The sequence below is a fragment of the Jaculus jaculus genome, chromosome 9 (genome assembly GCF_020740685.1).
Source record: "Jaculus jaculus isolate mJacJac1 chromosome 9, mJacJac1.mat.Y.cur, whole genome shotgun sequence".
NCBI lineage: Eukaryota > Metazoa > Chordata > Mammalia > Rodentia > Dipodidae > Jaculus > Jaculus jaculus.
The window spans coordinates 8,988,193-9,011,146 of NC_059110.1; the positions used below are offsets into that span (position 1 = coordinate 8,988,193).

Genomic DNA, 22,954 nt, shown 5'->3' on the forward strand with positions numbered 1-22,954 from the left:
AACAACAAAAAGAACAAAAGCCAAAGGCTCCCTCAAAGTAGTTCTCAGGGTCCACTCTAGCCCCATTAGGCTAATGTACCATTCTAGGTGTAGTTGTGGGTGACTGAAGGATAACCCTTTTTGATTTACAGCCTGCTTAGTCAGCTGGAAGTGATCTAAGCTCATTAAAAGAATCCCATCTTGAGAAGGAGACGGCTTAGCCTGGAAGTCTAAGCACCCAGGTTTGATCGATTCCCCAGGACCCACGTAAGCCAGATGCGCAAGGTGGCACATGCGCCTGGAGTTTGTTTGCAGTGGTTAGAGACTCTGGTGCATCTATTCTCTCTATCTGCCTTTTTTTTTCTTGCCCCCTCTCAAATAAATAAATAATACTTAAAAGTCAAAATAGAAAAAAACAATCCCATCTTGGTGGTAAGACCCTATGGCTGAAGACTCCACATGCCTGGGCTGCAGGTCACTGAGAAATCAAGCTGGAGCTGAGCTGGAAGCCTCCTCCCTGTTGACTGTCAGAATACTGGACAGAGCGAAGCTGCATGCAGCCCTTTAGAAGAGAGAAGTCATCAGTGGTGTTAAGTAGCAGTGGACCCTGCAAGCGTTGACTGGCCAGTCAGACCAAATGTGCCAATTGGTGCAACAGTGGCATGTCTGTTATGGAGGAAACCAGTGGCTTTCTAAGTGGGCAGGAGACACACTCCATAGGAGGACATGCATGCCTGGTACTGAAAACACAGTCAAAAGCCTATGGCAAAGCCAGGCGTGGTGGCACACACCTTTAATCCCAGCACTCAGGAGGCAGAGGTGAGAGGATTGCCATGAGTTCGAGGCTAGCCTGAGACTACATAGTGAATTCCAGGTCAGCCTGGGCTAGAGTGAGACTCTACCTTGAAAACTAAACCAAACCCAACCAAACAAAAACAAAACAAAAGCCTATGGCTGGGAAGGTCATGAGCTCTCTGGGGGAGTAACACCGCTGTTGTCTGGCTAAATACATGTTTGATGCTCACCAAACTGCCTTGTAAGCACTTTATGTTTATACTCATATATTAATGCTATTCTCACTTTTTCTTTTTCCAAGGTAGGGTCTTGCTTTAGCCCAGGCTAACCTGAATTCACTATGTAGTCTCAGGGTGGCCTCGAACTCCATGATCCTCCTACCTTTGCCTCCTGTGTGCTGGGATTAAAGGCGTGCGCCACCACACCTGGCTCTCACTTTTGGTTACAGAAGCTCCTCTTTTCAGATAGCAATGACCACTGGGGTGACTCAGGTCATCATAGTGCTTAAAAGAAGTGACAGTAGAACGTTCAACATTGAGATATCTCTATCACACCCTCCAAGGCCCAGAGTTTATTGTGGAAGAGGTGGTGGAAAGATTTTCAGAGCCAAAGGAAGGGTGACAGTGCTTACAATAAAGTCTTTCAGACATACAATGGCCTCATTATTCATGACCTCACAGTGCCTGACACTAGCTTACACAAGACATTCATAACAGGAGGAAAGATGGTAATACCAATATAGAAGAGTAGCTAATTGGAAATAAGAAGGGATTTAATGGTGGGGAGATTTGAAAGGGGATGAAAGGGAGTGGGGGGAGGGAATTACCATGGTTTATTGTCTATACTAATGGAAGCTGTCAATAAAGTTATTTTTAATTTTTTTAGGTAGGGTTTCACTCTAGTCCAGGCTGACCTGGAATTCATTATGTAGTCTCAGGGTGGCGTCAATAAAAGTTTTTTTAAAAATCCAGATGTAATTAGGTACATTAAACATAATGTTAAAAAGAATCCTGTTCTTTTTGATTTGAAAGAGAGATAAAGAGGGAGGGAGGGAGGGAGGGAGAGAGAGAGAGAGAGAGAGAGAGAGGGAGGGAGGGAGAGAATGGGTGTGCCAGATCCTTCAGCCACTGTAAAAGAACTCCAGATGCATGCACAGAACTCCAGATGCATGCACTATCCTGTGCATCTGGCTTATGTGGGTCCTGGCGAATTTGGCTTTGCAGGCAAGCACCTTAACTACTAAGACATTCCTCCAGCCCATAATTTTTTCTGTTCTTTTTTTAAAAAAACTTTATTTGAGAAAGAGAGAGAGAGAGAGGGAGGGAGGGGCCAATAGAGAGAAAACAATTCACTAAGACCATGAATTGTTTTGATAAATTTTGCGTTTTCCTCCTTTTCCCTGTTAGGGTGAATGTAAGGTTTCCAAATGGACCTTTTTTTCTTTTTTTGAGGTAGGGTTTCACTCTAGTCCAGGATAATCTGGAATTCACTATGTAGTCTCAGGGCAGCCTTGAGCTCACAGTGACCCTCCTACCTCTGCCTCAAGTGCTGGGATTAAAGGCATGCGCCACCAGGCCTGGTTGGACCATATTTTTCGTCAGGGTGCATGACTACTTTGGCTCCACAAAGAAAAGGGGACATGCCAGTCAGGACTGAAGGGACAGCTCTTGCTTCGTAACAAAGACATATGAATTGCAGAGCTCAGCACAGCCCCTTGTAGTTTTTGTGTGTGTGTGTGTGTGTGGTGTGTGTGTTGTTTTCATTTATTTATTTATTTGAGAGAGGGAAAGAGGGAGAGAGAGGCGGAGGGAGAGAGGGAGGGAGAGATTGGGCACACCAGGGCTTCCAGCCACTGCAAACAAACTCCAGATGTGTGCGCCCCCTTGTGCATCTGGCTTACGTGGGTCCTGGGGAATGGAACCGAGGTCCTTTGGCTTTCTTTGCAGGCAAGCTCCTTAACCACTAAGCCACCTCTCTAGCCTCCCTTGTAGTTTTTGTTCATGGGACTTGCCATCTCTTCTCAACTTTGGCTCAGCCTTCAGAGTCAAAACTTGCCAGCCCATGCCAGTACTCATTACTGCTCTCACCGTGGGAGGAAGGGCTGGAGAGAGGAAGAAGAGGCGAAGGGAGGAGCAGCAGCCATCACCTGTGCTCAGCTAGGTTTCTTGGACCAAGGCGGGTTACATCGTGATCTGTAATTTAATGAACATGAAGAAGCAAGACCCAATCGTGGGCCCAGAAAAAGAGGAGAATTTGGTTTGCTACAGACTACTCTGACATGCTTGAAAACTAAGGTGAACTTTGAGGAATTAGTGTCAAGATGCAGTCAGTGAATGGGAAAGCGACAGCTTCTGTATGCTTTCAAAACTACTATGGAAGGCTGGGGAGATGGTTTAGAGGGTAAGAGTGCTTGCTGTGCAAACCAATTTTGAGCCTCAGACCCCATGTAAAAAGCCTGAAGCCAGGCTGGAGAGATGACTTAGCGACTAAGGTGCTTGCCTGCAAAGCCTAAGTAGTAGGAGACAGAAATTGGCTAGGCAGTCAGGGTAAGAGAATTCCAAAAGTAAATGGTTTTATATTCCCTGACTAAAAGCAGGAAATGTCACTAAGCTTGCAGAAACTGGAATGTTACACCCTCCAGGAAAGATCTCTAAGTTTACACCCTTCCTAGAGGACAGAAACTCTGATCCTTACCTAAGATTACTGGCAAAGCTGTAAAATCTGGTCTTCCTTATGCAGCCACTCCCCATAAAAACCCAGATCTGAATCTCAAGGTGGACTTCTCAAACCCCCTCTTGTCTCCCTGGGCAAGAGCTTCCCCTTGCTTCTTTCTCTTATGTTCTAGGCTTAAGTCCCCTTCTCTTCGTCCTCCTAAAGCTTTAAGATATAATTTTTCTGAGGCCGGGCGTGGTGGCACACACCTTTAATCTCCCAGCACTCGGGAGGTAGAGGTAGGAGGATCACTGTGAGTTCGAAGACACCCTGAGACTGCATAGTGAATTCCAGGTCAGCCTGGGCTAGAGCAAAATCTGCCTAAAAAAAAAAAAAGATATAATCTTTCTGAACCATATCTTCTGGTCCATAGATTTCATTCTTAGAATTCATAGGACAAGGATCCAGGAACACCCCAAATTATTGGTGCACTGGCCTTAAGAAACCCAAAATTCCTGTACCATATGGACCCAGATTCGATTCCCCAGGACTCATGTAAGCCAGATGCACAAGATGGCACATGCATCTGGAGTTCCATTTGCAGTGGCTGGAGGCCCTGCTACGCCCATTCTCTCACCCATCTCAAATAAATAAAACATTTTTAAAAGTAGCCAGTTGTGGAGAGATGGCTCAACAGTTAAGGAACTTGCCTGCAAAGCCTAATGATCTGAGTTCAATTCCCCGGTACCCACGTAGAGCCAGATGCACAAAGTGGTGCTAGCATCTAGAATCTACTTGCAGTGGCTAGAGGCCCTGGCATGCCCGTTCTTTCTGTCTGTCTCTCTTCTACTTCTTTCTACTTGCAAATAAATAAATTAATTAAAAAAAAAAAGTAGCCGTCGTGGTGGCACACACCTTTAATCCCAGCACTCGGGAGGCAGAGGTGGGAGAATCGTTGTGAGTTTGAGGCCACCCTGAGACTATATAGTGAATTCCAGGTCAGCCTGAGCCAGAGCGAGACCCTACCTCAAAAAGCCAAAATAAATAAATAGATAAGTAAAAGAAAGTGGGTTTCTAAACAACACACATTTAATTTCTCAGAGTTCTGGAGTATAGTAATCCAAGATCAAGGGATTAGTGGATTCTCATGGGGGCTGACACCCTTAGGTGATAACCTTCCTGCAGGCTTCTCATAAGGCAAGAGCAAACTCTCTTGGCCCCTTTCATAAATGCACACACCCAGAGAGAAAGACAGATAGAGGGAGAGAGAAAGAATGGGTGCGCCAGGGCTTCCAGCCTCTGTTGACAGACTGTGTGTCTCTGTGTCCTGAAGGTCTACAGAAGACGGAAGTCTCCTGGAGAGATTTTGGCTAAATACTGTTTGTATATATTCATTTGAAGAAAGAGAGTGAGGCCAGTGATACCAGACCTGAAAATCAATACACAAGCCACACCTTCCCAGAACTCCCACAGGGCTGAAAAACAGGGCATACAGTCCCAGCCAGAGTATGAAGATACACTGAAAGGCTATTCTGGTACCATTCTATACAGTTTCACAGCAAGCCTGCATTCCCCTCAGCTGAAACTCTGTGCCCACCAAACATTAACTCCTCAGTTCTCTCCCACTCCTTATGTGACTCTGGCCTTTCTACCTATGTAGAATCAGATGTTGTGCCCCTTTTGTGACTCGTTTAGGTCATCTAACATGCATGTTGGCCAGACCCACCATGAAGCTTTGTTCTGTTCTAAGAGTTTGTATAGGCTGGAGAGATGACTTAATAGTTAAGGCGCTTGCCCGCAAAACCAAAGAACCCAGGTTCAATTCTCCAGGAATGTAAGCCGGATGCACAAGGTGACAGACACGTGTGTCTGGAGTTCATTTGCAGCAGCTGGAGGAATGCCCATTATCTCTCTCAAATAAATAAATAAAATAGGGCTGGAGAGATGGCTTAGCGGTTAAGCGCTTACCTGTGAAGCCTAAGGACCCCGGTTCGAGGCTTGGTTCCCCAGGTCCCATGTTAGCCAGATGCACAAGGGGGCGCACGCGTCTGGAGTTTATTTGCAGAGGCTGGAAGCCCTGGCGCGCCCATTCTCTCTCTCTCCCTCTATCTGTCTTTCTCTCTGTGTCTGTCGCTCTCAAATAAGTAAATAAAAATTTTAAAAAAATAAATATTTTAAATAGAGTTTGTATAGTTTTATGATTTTAAATAAGGTATTGTAGACTCCTGACCTCTAGGCAGGAGCTACTGCTCTCTCTTGCAGATAGGTACTGGTTGTATTAGGAAAGATGGGGGTTCCATGTGGCCTTTGGGACAGTGTCCTTCCTTGGCCAGAATGTTCCCTTATGTGGGGAACAGAAGCCTCATGGTCTGTGCTTAGGAATGCCTTTGCTGTTGTGGGCATGACGTGCATTTGCGTTCTGCTGGAGTGCACCTCCCATGGCTCCTGACCCACCTCCTCCCTAGACGGAGGAGGCAGCAGGATCCCTCACCTGAAGCACTAAGGACCAGTGCCCGCAGCGAAGCCCACCATGCTCCCCCTCCCGCGTGTGAGAACTGTCCCATTCAGTGTGAGCCAGCACACATTAACCCCTGGGGTGGACAACCAGTGTCATCTGCTGGACAAGTAGACCGGCCTTCTCTTCCACATGCCCTCCCTGTCTCCAAAACCTGCTAGTTCTTCACTGTCAAGATCTAAAAAGTTCCTATAGCTCTTCTGTGGTAGGTAAAGGTTAGTTTAAGTAATTAAAAAAATCAAACAGGCTAGGCATGATGGCACACACCTCTAATCCCAGCACTCGGGAGGCAGAGGTAGGAGGATCACCTCACCGTGAGTTTGAGGGTAGCCTGAGAATACACAGTGAACTCCACGTCAGCCTGGGCTAGAGTGAGACCCTACATCAAAAAACTAAAAAATAAAATAAAATAAAAAATCAAAAAGCAACATAGAGGAACTGCTTTCTATGAGGAGATGGACATATATACCACACAAACTTAGCCACCTGAAGGAGAACCTTCAAGTACCTGCATCCACTGGATTGTCTAACTTTGAGTTCTCTTTATTCTCCCTGGCGCAGTCAGCCCCGTGGCTCCTCGTGCCCTGTCATCTCTTAGAGTCCTTTTTCGTTTTCCTGCCTTCCACCAACTCCACAGGACATCTGAAAGAAGCATTAGCATTTATTTTCAGCTCTGAGGAGATGGCCATGTGCTTCCAGGACTGGTATTAAGGCTAAGAAACCAAAATTATGAATTCATGTCAGGAGAGAGGTATTTTAGAGAATAATTCATTAACTGGACCATTTTTGGCAGCTACAGTGAAATCAATTAACAACAAAACCTCAATCACACAAAAATGCCAAACAGCAAGGCTAGAGAGATGGCTCAGTGGCTGAAAGCCCTTGCCTGCAAAGCCTGCCAGCCCGGGCTCACTTCCCCAGTACCACGTAAAGAAAGACGCGCACAGTGGCAGATACGTCTCAGTTTGTTTGCAGTGGCAGGAGACCCTGTGCATGCATGCACCCGCTTGCACTCTCTCTCATTCTAATAAATACAGTACCAAAATGTGTTTTGAAAAAGTGCTGAGAATTTACTGTACAGTTTTTTAAACAATTTATTTATATATTGGCTTCTACATGCTCTTACATTTATGTAAAATATTTATACATATTCTTTACAATTTTTACATATATTAAATGGCTGTATCATAAACACTATTCTATGGGATTTTATAAAAGAAAAATCAAGTGGGGAAAATTACTTATAAAACATTACCAAAATCCCATATTGAACCAGAATTTCTCATGTTCACGTTCAATTGTTTCTCTAACCTACTTATTTTTGGTGTCATTTATTTACGCTGGCCCAGACTCCCATTCTCTGTAACATAATCATTCGGTCAGAAACATGAGAGCAGTGGGTCAGGTCACAAGGCAACGGTGGAAGGTGAGCTACTGTCTGCAGGAGGAAGGCAGCAAGAGTGGGCAGACTAGAAGCCGCTGGAAACCCTGCTGTGTTCGGTGCAGGATGGGGCCTCTCTGTCTGCAGGCCAGGCGGCCGGGATGAGCATCATTCGCACCCGTCCTCAGCTCACTATTGCACAGTGTTCAGGTTGCCACCTGCTCATAATCACGTGCTGGGGGCAGGGACGGGAACTAAACTCCAGTTTGCATCTTTTCCAGAGGGCACCGACCAGCCTATGGCGCACCACACTGCAAACCAGGTAGCTGCCAGCTCCTCTCCTCGTCCGATGAACCAGAGTGGAAGGGGAAGGAGCTGTGGAGGATGCAGACTGCTCCTTCCTCCAGGCATTCCTGGGAGTGGGCACTGGGATGGCTTTTGCCTGGGGTGGCAGACAAGTCAGAGAAGTTTAAAAGTACCCAACTTTTCTGACAGTCTTTCTAGCATGAAGCATGAGTTAGAGAGGAGTGCAAAAGAGTGCTGAACGAGAGCAGCATAGGACAAATGTCCCTGCAGGTGGATCTGTGTCCACCAGAGGGACAAGGGGTGGCCTGGTGGCGATGCAGCCCAAGGCATCAGGCAGCCTGGGTGTCCCTGTTTGCTTCCTCCCTCCTGAATGTGAGCACCTGAATCATAGCTATGCCAGGGCAGGGTGTCCAGACCTTCCCAAACACACAGGAACCCCAAATGACCAAAAGTTATAAAAATATACAAACCATATTTTTTTTTTTATTCTGGCATAGTTCATATTTTTAAGAAAGCAATTAGTAATTAATTATCTGGCACTGGGCAAGATCTGGAAGATCATGGGTCATGTATAAATTATGATTATATGTAAAATATCAGTGGGGAGAACCCCTAACTCTCCATTCAAAATCCTGATAAATTCATGTACTTTCCAAAAATAGAGACAATTTCCATTGGTTTAAGCAACGAGTGTAGAAATGAACCAAAGATCATCCCTAAATAATGGATGCATTTAGGCTAGTTGAAAAAAAAATAGGTTTTTTTTTCTTCTTCTTTTTTTTTTTTTTGGTTTTCTTCCATTTCTTTTTCCTCTTTTTCTTTTACAGTAGGGGAAAAAAACAACAACTTTGAATTGCATTGTCCCAGTCAAAAAGAAGCACTTGGGCGTTTTCTTCATGTTCCATTCTGTTCTACATAACCGGAAAGCGGCCGAGGGCCTGCCTCAGCTTTTCTGCGATCTGGTGAGAAACAAAGAGACTGTGAGATCACTGTGATCACAACCCTGAAGTCACTGCACTTCAAGTTAAGTCTGACAGACGTGCCAAGTACTGTCAGCTGCTCGACGCTCATCTCTTCTGACATGCTCTGGGTCCCTGTGCTACCTCTGGGGACACTTCCACAGCATGTGGGACGCTCTGCCCTCTGTTCCCACCAGCCCATCTGGGCTGATGGCCTGGCCCTGTGATAAAGCAGGGCAGCACTTCAGGACCAGCCTCTCCTCCTCCAGGGAGCAGATGGCAGTTTGGGCTGCCACACTTGCCCCGAGCCTCTTCTTTCCTGCAGTAGCATGAACTCCAGAGGCACCCTGGGAAGCCATGTGCTGCTCTCTAATTAGGTGGTGTATGGTAGTCTATCCTGTGACAGAGCCACGGGTGTACTGCAGTGCTGTTCATGTGCTTATGTCTCCCATAAGGATACCAGGTGCTCCTTGAAGGGGCAGATGTCTTATACACCTTGGGATCCTACATCTGAAATAGGTGCTAAGTACATATGTAGTACGTAGTCATACATGTTTGCTCCATGAAGAGAAACCTAAGTTTTAATAATTTAAGAGGTACTTTGCTGTAAGACTACATTGATCTAAAACCTGAGACTGGAGGCTGGAGAGATGGCTTAATGGGTAAGGCACTTGCCGATGAAGCCTAAGGACCTAGGCTGAATTCCTCAGTAAAGCCAGATGCACATGTATCTGGAGTTTGTCTGCAGTGGTTACAGGCCCTGGTGAGCTCATTCTCTAATAAATAAATAAACAAACAAAATATTTTAAAACCTGGGACCATTGTAGTAGCCATCAGCCACTTACATTTATGCAAAGACAGTGACAAAAATACATAGATTTTAATTGAATTACAAGGTCTGCAATTAAACCACAGGCAGAAGTGAAAACTAACGCAACAAAATTATCAAAATTTCAAGAGTGGCCCTTCTAGAATTTTCTAGGGACAAATATAATTTGCTGGATTCTAACACATGCAAAGACACGACACAATTCACAGCGAGTGTGTAGTAAAGGTGCACAGGTTCAGTGCACTGTGAAGACAATTCCATGTGAGGGTGTCGTTAAAGAGCACAGACCCAGTACACTGCAAAGGCAATCACACTGAGGGTGTGGTTAAGGTGCACAGATGCAGTGCACTGCGATGACAATTCACACTGAGGGTGTGGTTAAGGCGCAAAGGCCGGTGCACTGCGGAGACAATTCACACTGAGGGTGTGGTTAAGGCGCAAAGGCCGGTGCACTGCGGAGACAATTCACACTGAGGGTGTGGTTAAGGCGCACAGGCCCAGTGCACTGCGAAGACAATTCACACTAAGGGTGTGGTTAAGGCGCACAGGTAGGTGCACTGCGAAGACAATTCACACTGAGGGTGTGGTTAAGGCGCACAGGTAGGTGCACTGCGGAGACAATTCACACTGAGGGTATGGTTAAGGCGCACAGGTTGGTGCACTGCGGAGACAATTCACACTGAGGGTATGGTTAAGGCGCACAGGCCGGTGCACTGCAGAGACAATTCACACTGAGGGTGTGGTTAAGGTGCACAGGCCCGGTGCACTGCGGAGACAATTCACACTGAGGGTGTGGTTAAGGTGCATAGGCCCGGTGCACTGCGGAGACAATTCACACTGAGGGTGTGGTTAAGGTGCACAGGCCGGTGCACTGCAGAGACAATTCACACTGAGGGTGTGGTTAAGGCGCACAGGCCCAGGGCACTGCGGAGACAATTCACACTGAGGGTGCGGTTAAGGCGCACAGGCCGGGGCACTGCGAAGACAATGCTGTGGATGAGTTCTTCCCACAAGCTTGTCTCCTAACCCACTATTTTGTACAAGTAACTCACAAAAAAGCATTAGGCATGGGAATCCAACTCCTTTCTAGGAGTTTACCACTGGGGTCAGGCTGTTTCGGCAGCATGCAACCCAGAGGTGACCGTGCGGGGATGTGAGCAGAGGACTGGCTTACCATCACCCCCGAACACATGGGAGGTGATGCACAGATGAGGGATGAGGTAGGAGACAAGGCATGACCCAGATATCTCTATAAGGCTACAGAGCTTTTCTTCAGACAGCAGTTTTATTTTAGATGGGAAAGATCTGTTTTTGACACACACTGCTAAACAAAAATATCACAAGACAGAAGAATGAAAGTTTTAAATTTTTGATCTGGTTTTCTGAACATAAATACTTTGTGTTGTTTCTGGTTTTCCTGAAGAGACTGTTTGTAAATGTAAAACGTGGGTCCTAAACAAAGGGTGCCTTTGGTTTCCTTCCCCAGCTGAGGGATGGAGCCTCCAGGAAGCAGGGTGACCTCATCTCATTCAGCACAGTCCCTGTGCATGGAGGCACAGAGAGGCTGGGGGGGGGGGATACAATTAGCACTTCTTGTGGCTTTAAAGCCAACATCCAATGCCCCTTCTCCACAAGAAACCTTTCTTGACTCGATGTCACTCAAAAAGGAAAAGACAGAATTCACAAACTGACTCTGTTTAAACTTTAACCCCTTTTGCTTTATTATGTAGTCTCAAAGATTAGAAACAGATTAACTCTGGCTACAGTTACTAGCCATGAACCCTCCTCTCCTCTCCGGAGGGGTGTACTTACTGTTTCATAGAACTGTACTTGCTGCTCCAGGTAGAGGCGGATGACGCTGTTGTAATCGTAGATCCGGTTACTGTGGAAGTGATTCATCTCAGCTACAACAAAACCATCACAGACATCAGTTCCCCAAAGACTTCTGCACCTGGTTTCTCTGCCTGGTTAAGATGCATCGTCACGGGGCCACACCTGGCTGGCTTTGTACAGGACCAGTTCTCTGCACAACCTTCTCCTAAGAGGCTAAGAGGACAGGCTGAAGTAACAGGGGCTGCTTTCCAGTGTGTGGCTGGCTGTCAGTGATTTCCATGTGAAGCATATGGACACCCTTCTGCTCTGTCCGGCACAAGCCAGTCAGCCCATGTGAGATAGCCCCTTGTTGCTCCTGCGTGCTGAAACACACTCAAGTCTCTAAACATCAGCCAATACCTGTTTACTGACAGCCAAATTATGACTAAAATAATTCCTGTAAGTCCCCTTTATATTCCACAATCTAAGGTATGGAAACTACAGAAAGAGTCCAACTCTGGAATTAAATAGAACATTATGATAGGAGTCTAAGAAGTAATAAAATGTACAAGTTTTTATTTAATTATTTATTTATTTTTGAGGTAGGGTCTCACTCTAGCTCAGGCTGACCTGAATTCACTATGTAGTCTCAGAGTGGCCTCGAACTCATAGTGATCCTCCTACCTGTCCCTGGAGTGCTGGGATCAAAGGCATGCACCACCATGCCTAGCTAAAATGTTTAAGTTTAATTGAGCTATCATTTATAGCTACATCAAGTCCATTTGTAAAAATAAAATGCCACAGATTTTCATTAACACATACACATACCCTATAAGCAAGGGGCTAACAGGGGAATTTAATTAGCTTCTTAGTTAACTATTGTCCACATCTGGACTTCTGCCTGCCAAGGAGTATCCGTGCTGTGTGGGGTGCGGCGCACAACTCCACTAGCTACTCACACCCTTTTCTCTTACCTTGCAAAGCGTACGACATGGTGCCAACTCGCTTTACCATAGTCTGTTTATCTTGTGGGGTGATCTTACTAGTTGCAACTAACTTGTCACTTTCTTTCACTTTTTCTATTGCTCCCTGAGAAATATAAAAAGCAGCAGAATTAATAAGACAAGGCAAAAAGGATGCATCGCTAGCTTAGTATTTAACAATGGGCACTCACGACTGACTTGCGCAGGACAATATTACAGCAAAGAAGCAAAGAAGAAAGCAGCGGAATTCGACTGTCTTTAAGTCCCTGCCAAGCTCAAAGGTGCTATTCTTGAACAATGTAACACAGCTCAAATCTGCAGCCTTACGTTACAGTAAAAAGAGAAAACTACTGCACTGTCTCTAAAATGTCTATAAGCTGCTGGTTTTTAAGGCTAGCACGTCACGGGAAAGCAGGCACCGGCAGGCCAGTCACGGGACCAGGCACAGTGCAGTGTGCACGTGGGCATGGGCTCTGCCTCTTGTTCCCACAGCAGCATTTTCTGAGCCGGTGCTTGAGTGTGGCCACTGCAAGGCCTGACTTTACTTAGGTTTTTGTAAGAGGCACCAAATAGCTTACATTACTGCTCACACGGACACAGTCGCAAAAGCTGCCCAACATCTCCCACTCGAGAGTGACCACTGCGCAAATGCAGCACTGTCGGGGAGAAGCACTCTCCTCCCAAGCATCGGTGAGGCCCCATGCTGGACTCCTACTCTGCTGGCATGAGCGGCTGCTCTTCTGAGTGCTGTCTTTTCTCAAGCTTTGCAAAGCTTACGCGCCTAGGCTATCCCTTCATGACTTGTTAAAATTATAAAGCAAGATGCGCGTTGTTAATCTACAGGCCAGCTCTTGGAAGATTTTCTCAACAATTCCAATAACATCCCAATACACCCAAGCACTGCGCTTCCTTGCTGATAAGATATGACTAATGTATCATATGTCTTGGGAATAAAAATTAACTCGAATTAAAATGGAAGGACATCCCAAATCCATTTTAAAATTCAGTTTAAAAACCTTTAATTATAGTTTCTTTGTCACTGATCATCTAAAACAAGGGAGCGGCACGTGCCTGGCGCCCACTCAGTACCTTGTGAGCGCCGACGATGTCCGGGAAGCAGCCGAGGAGGCCTCTGTACTCGTGGCTGCACTCCATCAGGAAGTGCAGGTCCTTCTTGGGCTACAAGAAGACACAGGCTGGCTGTTAGTGGCAGAGGGAGTCAGAAAACCAGGGAACGTCATTCATATGTGAGGACTGTCCTAACCAGATCCTCCTGGTACGACACTGAGCTTCTGAACACGTTTAGACTAGTTTTCCTCACAGAAAACTAACAACAAGCAGAAGTGTTGTTATAGTGTAATGTCTATATTTTAGTCTATAAAACTATCTTCTGAAATCCTGAGACTCTGCTAAGGCATGCAATACTAAGGCCCTAAGAGGCTCAGCAGCAGCACAAGCAGATCTGGGCAGAATCAGCTCACTGGAAGGCATTCAACTTACATTTCTTCCTCTCTTTGAAGCATCGGGGCTCTCAAGTACCAAGCAGGCGATCTACCACTGGGCCACAGCCCCAACCCTATTTTGCTTTCTTTAATTATATTTTTGGTCTTGCTGAGATGGGGTCTCACTCTTAGCTCTGGCCAGTCCATAACTCACTAACGCAGGCTGGCCTTGAACTCATGGCAATCCTCCTGCTTCCCAAGTGCTGGGATAACAGGAGTGAGCCACCATTCCTAGCTTAATTTGGATTTCTTGATGACACACTTTGGCTTAACCTAAGAAACATAATCATCAAATACAATGAACAAAATATACAGAAACAAAAGAGGTTATCTATTTGATTTTTCTAAAATAAAAATTTATTTATTTACTTGCACATGTGTGTGTCCAGGTGCACAAGGATGAACACCAGACACAGGCACCACTTTTCTGCACCCAGCTTTATGTGGGTGCTGGGGCACTAAACCTGGACCAGCAAGTTTTGTCAACAGGGCCTTTAACCATTGAGCCATCTCCCCCGCCCCTCATGTAGCTTTTAAAGTGCATATGTCGATCAGAAAGCATAAAGTTTTAGGGCTGGAGAGATGGCTCAGTGGGTAAGGCTCTTGCCTGAAAAGCCTATTGACAGGGGTTCAATTCCCCAGAATCCATGTAAAGCCCGAAACACAAAGTGGCACATGCATCTGAAGTTCATTTACAGTGGCTAGAGGCCCTGGTTCTGGTTCCTCTATACTTCTCTCCCCCTCCCTCTTTCTCTCTGCTTGCAAATAAAAAAAGAAAGCAAGCATGAAGTTTTAACTGGGACCATGTGATTACATCAGTACCTGTTCTGCCACGAGACTGGCAATTTCCTCATAAGTCTTCCCCGCTTCTGTGATCGCATCATTGAGATCTGTTTCACCTGAAAAGGATTATAGCCACAGATTTCCTTGTATTGACTTGACTAAAAATTTCAAACACCGTCACAAGCTGTGAGAATGGTCTCAAGATCCCCCCTCACCTTCCCAGTGGCGGCCATGTTCTCTACTCCCTGTGGCCCCTTTCACAAACATACCCTGTGTCATCTGCAAAGTGCCTAAATGACGAGGACCACTTGAAAAAATGAGGGCACTATGACTGCATAGCTAAGTAAAGACCGCTGTTCTGCTCACTGTGATCAGCAGCTGAGGGCAGGCTACCTGCGTCAGGATGCGAAGATGTCCCCGGCACAGAGAGAGGTGGTTTCTGTGTGCTCTTTCTACCCCCTCCATCTTCTTGTCAAGTGCTCTGAGCAGGGTAATGAGGAACCAGCTGAATCCTTGCTTACATGTCCCTCTGTCCCTGCTTTGTTCTCACACTGGCCTCCAGGCCTAGAGCTTGACCAGATCCAGAAGATATCATTTCCAGTTATTTCTACTTTTCATGGCAAAAGCCACCAGCGACCGATGACTGGCACTTTTATTATAGTGCAAATTTGCAAAGCCATACCAATTCTCTTCTATCATTTGTTCTTTATGAAAACTAAAATATTTTATAAGGATTTCTTTCCTTTATTAATATTTTGGTTTCCATAATGTGTAATCTGAATAGGAAAAGCAGGGTGAATGCTTGATCCCTTCTTTATAGCTTAAGAACTATAAAGAAGTCCCACAGTCCTTTGGTAATTAAGATAAATTTTTATTTATTTATTTATTTTTGGTTTTTCGAGGTAGGGTTTCACTCTAGTCCAGACTGACCTGGAATTTACTCTGTATTCTCAGGCTGGCCTCGAACTTATGGAGATCCTCCTACCTCTGCCTCCTGAGTGCTGGGATTAAAGGCATGTGCCACCACGCCCGGGTAAGATGAATTTTTAAATGTGTATTTATGTGTTTGCATTTAATATGTCATGTTCCATTCCACAGCAATCAGTTCTTGCACTAATGCTCAAACTGTCTTGCATTGGCAGGGAAGGCTCTTCAAATTGGCATCTGAGGAGCCCAGCTGATTTTGGTGTGGTGTGGAGTTCTTTGCTATGAATGGCTAACTTCTCGAGGCCATTTCAGAGAAGAGGACAAGGCAAGCTATTTATTTTTGGTAAAGTGGAACACTAATAAACAACTCATACTGTTCAACTCATATTTGACCCTCTAGGGATTTTATTTTAAAATCTTTATTTCATTAAAAAATCCTTTTTTTTCTTAATATTTATTTTAGACAATTTTATACATTATGGAATGTGCTTTGACCACTCCACAATCTCCTTCCCACTCAACACCTTCTTTTTCCCAACTATTTCTCTTCCAAGTTTCATATCTTTTTCTTTTGTGACCCCTTAATTCATTAAAATTTTTTAAAAATTTACTTATTTCTAAAGAGAGAAAATATGAATGAGAATGTGTGTGCCAGGGCTTCTAGTGCCTGTCAACAAATTCCAGATGCAGGTGCCACTTTGTTCATCTGGCTTTACATGGGCACTGAGGAATCAAACCTGGGTTGTTAGGCTTTGCAGGCAAGAGCCTTAACTGCTGAGCCATCTCTCCAGTCTTCATTTAAAAAAAGACTCTTAGTTGCTAACAACTATAACGTAGTATTATTGTTTTGCTCTAGAATATCAATCCCAAGATTATACTGCTAATTGTGTAATTAGCGAAAACAAATTCTTCTGTAGTCTTTCTAATCTTAAGACATCTGATACCAGGGATTGTACAGTCAATGTTTTAGTGATTTGTGGTAATTCCTCTCTGCGTCATACAAGTCACTGTGCTTTGGTTATGAGGCCATTTCTTTATTTTGATTTAAATTTTTTCTCTACCGATTGTGTGAAATATTCACATAGTTTCAAAATCTCCTTCTCCACAGATGAGCATTATGACTTTTATAAAGTATGGTCCATATGGTAGTCCATAGGAGCACGGGCTGTTTCATAGGTTTGGAGGGGCCATGCTGCTGGCGTTGGTACTGGCCCAGTGTTCTGCATGTGCTGCTAAGGCTCAGTGAAGCTGGACCCACCAACCCAGTGTTAGCCATCAGCCTCCTTTACATGACTGAAAGACTATACTGTACAGCACTGCTCCAAGCCTCGGGTCAACACTACTGACCTCTGTCCAGTGAACTAGGAGAAGCTAGTCAATGAAAACTTTGGTAAACTGAATATTCAACATCAAACTGAGTACTTTTCAATTTTTTTTTTTTTTTTTTTTTTTTTTAGAGGTAGGGTTTCGCTACAGTCCAGGCTGACCTGGAATTCACTATGTAGTCTTATGGTGGCCTCGAACTCTCGGCAATCCTCCTACCTCTGCACGCCCCCCCAAGTGCTAGGATTAAAGGCGTGCTCTGCCACACCAGTTCTTCAAAAAAAATTGTAAGGCAGGGTCCCATTCGAGCCCAGGTTGGTCTTGAACTCACAACAATCTAACCTCAGTCTCTGGAGTGCTGAGACCAAAGATGTAAACTACCATGCTGGGCTAAACTGAGTACTTCTAATACTTGAAAAAGGGATGTGTGCAATATCACTATCTGAGAATGTACTGGCAATGACAAAGGCAGCCCACAGTGCCCCTGAAGTGATCAAAGGAAGAGCACTGGAAACAGGCAGCGTCTGACAGGTCACTGACCATCCTCCAGCCGGTGTCCACTATCACTGTGGTGGCCTCACTCTTCTGCCATCTGCATCTTCTAGTTCGGAGGTGAATGCTCTAGTGTTTTACAGAACAGCAGTGTGACTATAGTTCACAATAATCTGTTATATAGCTTATGTAGAACTCAAAAGCTAAAGGAAATTATAAGGAAAGAGAAATGCTAATTTCTACTACGACCACCACACAACATATACACATACTGAAATATCATACTGTAATTCTTAAGTATGTACAATCATTATGTGTTTAACTAAAAACAAAAGGGCATTATAAATAAAGATATACCTTGATAGCCACTAGTACTAAATACCGTTGCTAAGCTCTGCAAGGCCTTTCCTATCTTCTGGTATTCCTTGGGCAATGCTGAAAGAGAAGAAACAATGAAGTTAATTAGCCCTCTGAGCAGACTGAACTGATACTCAACTGTTCTCTAACAGGGACTAACTACTTCATAATAAAAGATATTCAAGGTGATGTAAAATAATTCCATCTTTTTCTTTTTGGAGGCAGGGTCTAGACTGGCCTTGAACTTATGGTGATTCTCCTACTTCAGCCTTCCAAATGCTATGATTAAAAGCATGAACTACCAAGCTTGGCTTCATATTCTTTAATAAACTTTTAAAAAATATGCTTATTTAATTTATTTATTTATTTGAGAGAGAGGGAGGAGAGAAAGAGAGAGAATGGGCATGCCAGGCCAGAGCCTCCAGCCACTGCAAACGAACTCCTGATGCATGTGCCCCTGTATACATCTGGCTTACGTGGGTCCTGAAGAATTGAACCGTGATCCTTTGGCTTTACAGGCAAATGTCTTAACTGCTAAGCCATCTTTCCTGCCCCTTTAAACTTTTGATATAAAAATGATTGTTTTTCAGGTAATGATTCCTTTAACCAACTGTTCATTAGTTTTAATTGGTTGCTCAAGTAATAGTGGATGCACGTAAGAACCACCACCCCACATTCTCGTTCACTGACTGGAACACAGGCACAGGAAGCCCCCTTAGAAGATTCCTAGCTTCCAAAGGCCTTTCACGTGCATGAGCCTGTCACAATAACCCCAGCTAATGGACACGGAGACACCAGCTCCACGTGCAGGGTCAGGCTTTTTCAAAAAGACCCAGATAAATGACATACCTGAGGTTACATGCAGCCACCAAAAACTCAAAAAGTAAAGCCTGGTGAAAAAGGCTCACAGGACCTGAGAGGAAGGTGTGAGTTTTCTCGCCTGTATGGTGAGATGACTCAGTAACTGATCGCTAAGGCTCTGGCTAGGGTTCTAGCTTCATGGAGACCTCCATGGACTTTCGGCATCTGAGACACGTCCATGCTTTCACACACAGGCCTCTCAGGGCACCTGTAGCCTTTTGAAGGAAACCTCCACCTGATTTCACTTACAGGTTATTAGAACACCTGAATTCATTAACTTTATTTTGTCTGTCTGTCTGTCTGTCTGTCTCTCTCTCTCTATCAATCTATCTATCTGGTTTTTCAAGGTAGAGTTCCACTCCAGTTCAGGCTGACCTGGAATTTACTATGTAGTCTCAGGGTGGCCTTGAACTCATGGCAATCCTCCTACCTCTGCCTCCTGAGTGTTGAGATAAAGGGCGTGCACCACCATGCCCGGCCTCATTAACTTTAATAATGCATTTAATTTGTACATCAGTTTTTGTCTTTCCATGGGTTAAAGACACTCATTATATGCTTTATACCACATAGAATTTTCAATGTACAGATTAGAAAAATTTTTTAAATTCACTTTGCAAAATAAAGAATATATGACTGAGGCAAGTCTTGAACAAAGTGCTTCAATCTCTTCCATCCCCCAGAAGCACAGCCTGGAGCCAGTATTCCCACCTACAGATGCGGTCTTAGTGGGAGCTGGCAGCCATTTGCCATCAGGGATTTAATTCTGAAGAAGAAATCTCACCCTCAGATTTGTGTGATGCCCAAAAGAATGCTTGCAGTTGCTTAAAAACAGCTTTCCAGGGCTGGAGAGATGGCTTAGCGGTTAAGCGCTTGCCTGTGAAGCCCAAGGACCCCGGTTCGAGGCTCGGTTCCCCAGGTCCCACGTTAGCCAGATGCACAAGGGGGCGCACGCGTCTGGAGTTCATTTGCAGAGGCTGGAAGCCCTGGCGCGCCCATTCTCTCTCTCTCCCTCTGTCTTTCTTTCTCTCTATGTCTGTCTCTCTCAAATAAATAAATAAATAAAATTAAAAAAAAAAAAAAACAGCTTTCCAAGAATACACACATTTAAATGGTTAAGAGTGCACAGGTAAAAGGAATTCATTACTTTAAAGTTGAATTATTTCTTTCACATCTCATTTAAAATTGTTTTCAGTGCTGGAGGTTGGGCCTAGGGCTTCACACAAGCTTAGCAAGTGTTCTGTCACCAAGCGACACTTCCAGGCCTCCTTCATGTACACTGAGAGGAAGATCACTGGATGGTTGTTTGATCCTGGGCTACTTGACAACAGGGTTGCACAATTTATTAATTTTTTTTTTTTTTGAGGCAAGCTCAACAGACAACAGACTTGCCTTTTTTTTTTTTTTAAATGTGAGAGAGGTGGGGGGAGAGAGAATTGGCATGCCCAGGCCTCCAGCCACCGTAACTGAAGTCCAGATGTGTTATGTCACATTGTGCACATGCATGACCTTGCATCACCTTGTGTGTCTGGCTTACATGGGATCTGTAGAGTCAAACATGGGTTCTTAGGCTTCGCAGGCAAGTGCCTTAGTTGCTCAGCCATCTCTCCAGCCCAGGGGTTGCACAATTTTGATTCAGGAAATGATGCCCTGGCAACAAGTACACAGGACAGAGAAGGAAAAGGAAGCTCTTGGAACCAGGTGATTGGAGCCATGGCTGAGGTGCCACATTCCCACAGCACTGCCCTGGTCTGTCTGACCTATATGCTGTATTTTTACTAAGCATTCTAGCTTTTCCTAAAAATGATGACTTTGGTCAAACATGCCACATCTTCACGCATAAAGATTAGAAGTGAAATCATGAGTTAGGCTTGGTGTTGAGTGCCCATGAACTCAGAATGGAAAAGGCAGGAGAATTAGAGTTTAAGGCCTGCTTGGGCTACATAGTGAGATGCTGTCATGAAAATTAAACAAACCGTAAAATCTTGAAGACTAAAAATAGCTACAAGTACTTTTTAAACAAGCAAAATATTAAGTTTGCATAGATCAAAACCACACATGACTAGATTTAAGTTGAAGTTAATGTGGTCTTTTCAAAGAGAACATTAGTTTCCACATTTTCACAGGTGGAGAAGCGAGGTCGGGTGGAGGGGACGGGAGGGACCCGGTGCGGCGAGGCGCAGCGCGGTCACTGTGGCGGGGGCAGCACGTACGGCCTGTGCAGCGCTTCCAGTGCTCCTGCCCCACGGTCAGCAGCTCCTTCACGCCGTCATCCATGGCCTTGGTGAACTTCCCCACGGCGTCACACTTCTGTTCTCTGGGGGCAGAGACAGCCGTCAGTCCCACGTGCAAGAGGACAAGTAATGTAGTCAGAGAGATGCAGACCAAGTATTAGCCTCAGACACTTATTTCCTGGGCAATAACAAGAGCCCCTTAACTAAAGCAGTCTGAAATAGGCTGGATCCTGATATAAAGAAGTACATAAGATTTTGTCATTTGTATCTTAATTTTGCTTCCTTTCCTCTTCGAATTTTTGTGAAGCTTCACTACAGTCATTCTAAAGTAAGTAAAAACATCATCTCAGATTGGAGAGATGGCTTAGCAGTTAAGGCATTTGCCTGCAAAGGCAAAGGACCCAGGTTTGATTCCCCAGGACCCACGTAAGCCAGATGCACAAGGGGCACATGTGTCTGGAGTTTGCATTGCTACATGCCCTGGTGTGCCCATTCTTTCTTTGTCTGTCTCTCTTCTATCTCGCTCTCTGCTTGTAAATAAATAAATAAATAAAATTTAAAATAAAGAAAACCAAAAAAATCATCTCTTGACTATGTTGTTAGAGAAGTTCTGGGGTTACTAATGATAGCTGTTAATTCAGTCCAACAAGCACATCAATGAAACACAAAGATCAGGGTACACGCCACCTAGTGTAGTGAATATCTGCTCTCTTTAAGGATAGAAAAAGTTCATCTGCCAACCTGCAAAGGAACAGGGCACTACTGAATAAAAAAGGCACTTTAGCCAGGTGTGGTGGCACATGCCTTTAATCCCAGCACTCAGGAGGTAGAGGTAGGAGGATCGTTGTGAGTTCGAGGCCATCATGAGACTACATAGTGAATTTCAGGCCAGACTGGGAAACAGCAAGAACTTAACTCAAAAAAAAAAAAAAAAAAAAAAAAGTAGTTTACAATCCCACAACACATTAAAAACAATTCCTGCTTTGTTGGACACAACATGAATATTGGCAGCTCTCACAAACTTTTGTGTCACCGTACTTTACTGAAAAGAACATTATGCGAACTATAAAATCACACTTCAAGGAAGCAGATGTTAGCCCGATGTGGTTAGGAAGATGGCACCTCCATGTACACACGACTGTTTTCATTGTCACCTGAGTACAAACTCCACTCACTGCACAGACTCTCAGGTGACAATGTGAATTCCAGCTGTAGCCCTGCCGGCCAAGACTCAGAGCCAGGGAGGTGGGTGCAGGCTGGGCAGAAGGGACTCTTACATCTCGATTAAGTCCAAGTCAGGTGCCTCAGGTTCCATGGTGGAAAAGATCATGACACCAACCAGCTCATCTTTCTCAGCCTTCCTCTTTCCAGTTTTCCATTCCTGTAAATGTGAAGAGCAGAACTATGTTAAAGTGGACAGTGGAGCCAAACGGGTCTTCCAAATTCCTGAGTAGAAAGAAACAGCTTGAGGATCATCCATTTTTCTCTCTCTTTTCAGGAAGCAGCTTCCACTATATTTCCCTAACGACAAGCTGATGTCTTGTGTGCCTCAATATAAGCTCCATGCGTGACCAGCATCACGGCATAGGGTAGTCCTGATGAGAGCGCGCCTTTGGTGCCTGGATCCTCGCTCACCTTCCTTCTGTAACGGCTACCAACATGAACGTGCTCTGTAATTTTGACAAACAAACATCTATAACCTCGGTCCCATAGGGGAGCAGGCGCCTGAGATGATCCCTGAGACTGTAGCTCAAGTGAGAGGGGGTGGAAAACCATGGAGCAGGGAGTCTGACATTTCACTCCAGCCACTGCAGGCAAGCACGTGGCGTGTCCTCACAGACGCACACACATGCACAGCCCCCTCCACAACACAGCTACAGTGCCCACCAACACCAACCCTAACCCATTTCATGCCACCCAGCTGGCCCAGCTCTACGCTGCTCTACTGCCTGTCTGTCCTGTACGCCAACACCATGCTTGCACAGCCGTGTGAGCTCCGCAGCAAGTCTTGACAGCTAGTCAACCCTGTAAAGTCGAGAAGGAGCAAGCACTGAAAACGAGGCTTGGATGGCCATACTACATTAAGGGCATGCACACCCAGTGTTTGATACTATCTGTAAATGCGTTCACTTTAACATGGCACAAAAACTACAAAGCAGGTTTAGGAAGTAGATTTCTGGAGAGAGGTAGTATTGGGCGTGGAAGGGCCTCTTGTGCTGCAAACAAAGCCCAGATGCGCACGTCACTTTGTGCACCTGACTTTATGT

General features: G+C 45.0%; 1 protein-coding gene across 2 annotated transcripts in view; it reads right to left on the reverse strand.

Annotated features, from left to right (window-relative positions):
- Positions 1–8,091: 8,091 nt before the first annotated feature.
- The window catches only part of Snx9 (sorting nexin 9), an 83,931-nt gene continuing 69,068 nt past the window's right edge, over positions 8,092–22,954 (reverse strand). For both annotated transcript variants that reach the window (XM_045158405.1, XM_045158406.1), the window contains exons 11-18: positions 21,965–22,068; positions 20,667–20,770; positions 17,596–17,673; positions 14,536–14,612; positions 13,301–13,390; positions 12,203–12,317; positions 11,229–11,320; positions 8,092–8,587 (exon numbers count right to left, since the gene is read on the reverse strand). In XM_045158405.1, coding sequence (XP_045014340.1) covers positions 8,540–8,587; positions 11,229–11,320; positions 12,203–12,317; positions 13,301–13,390; positions 14,536–14,612; positions 17,596–17,673; positions 20,667–20,770; positions 21,965–22,068 — 708 coding nt within the window. In that variant the 3' untranslated portion in view covers positions 8,092–8,539. The remainder of the gene's footprint in view (positions 8,588–11,228; positions 11,321–12,202; positions 12,318–13,300; positions 13,391–14,535; positions 14,613–17,595; positions 17,674–20,666; positions 20,771–21,964; positions 22,069–22,954) is intronic.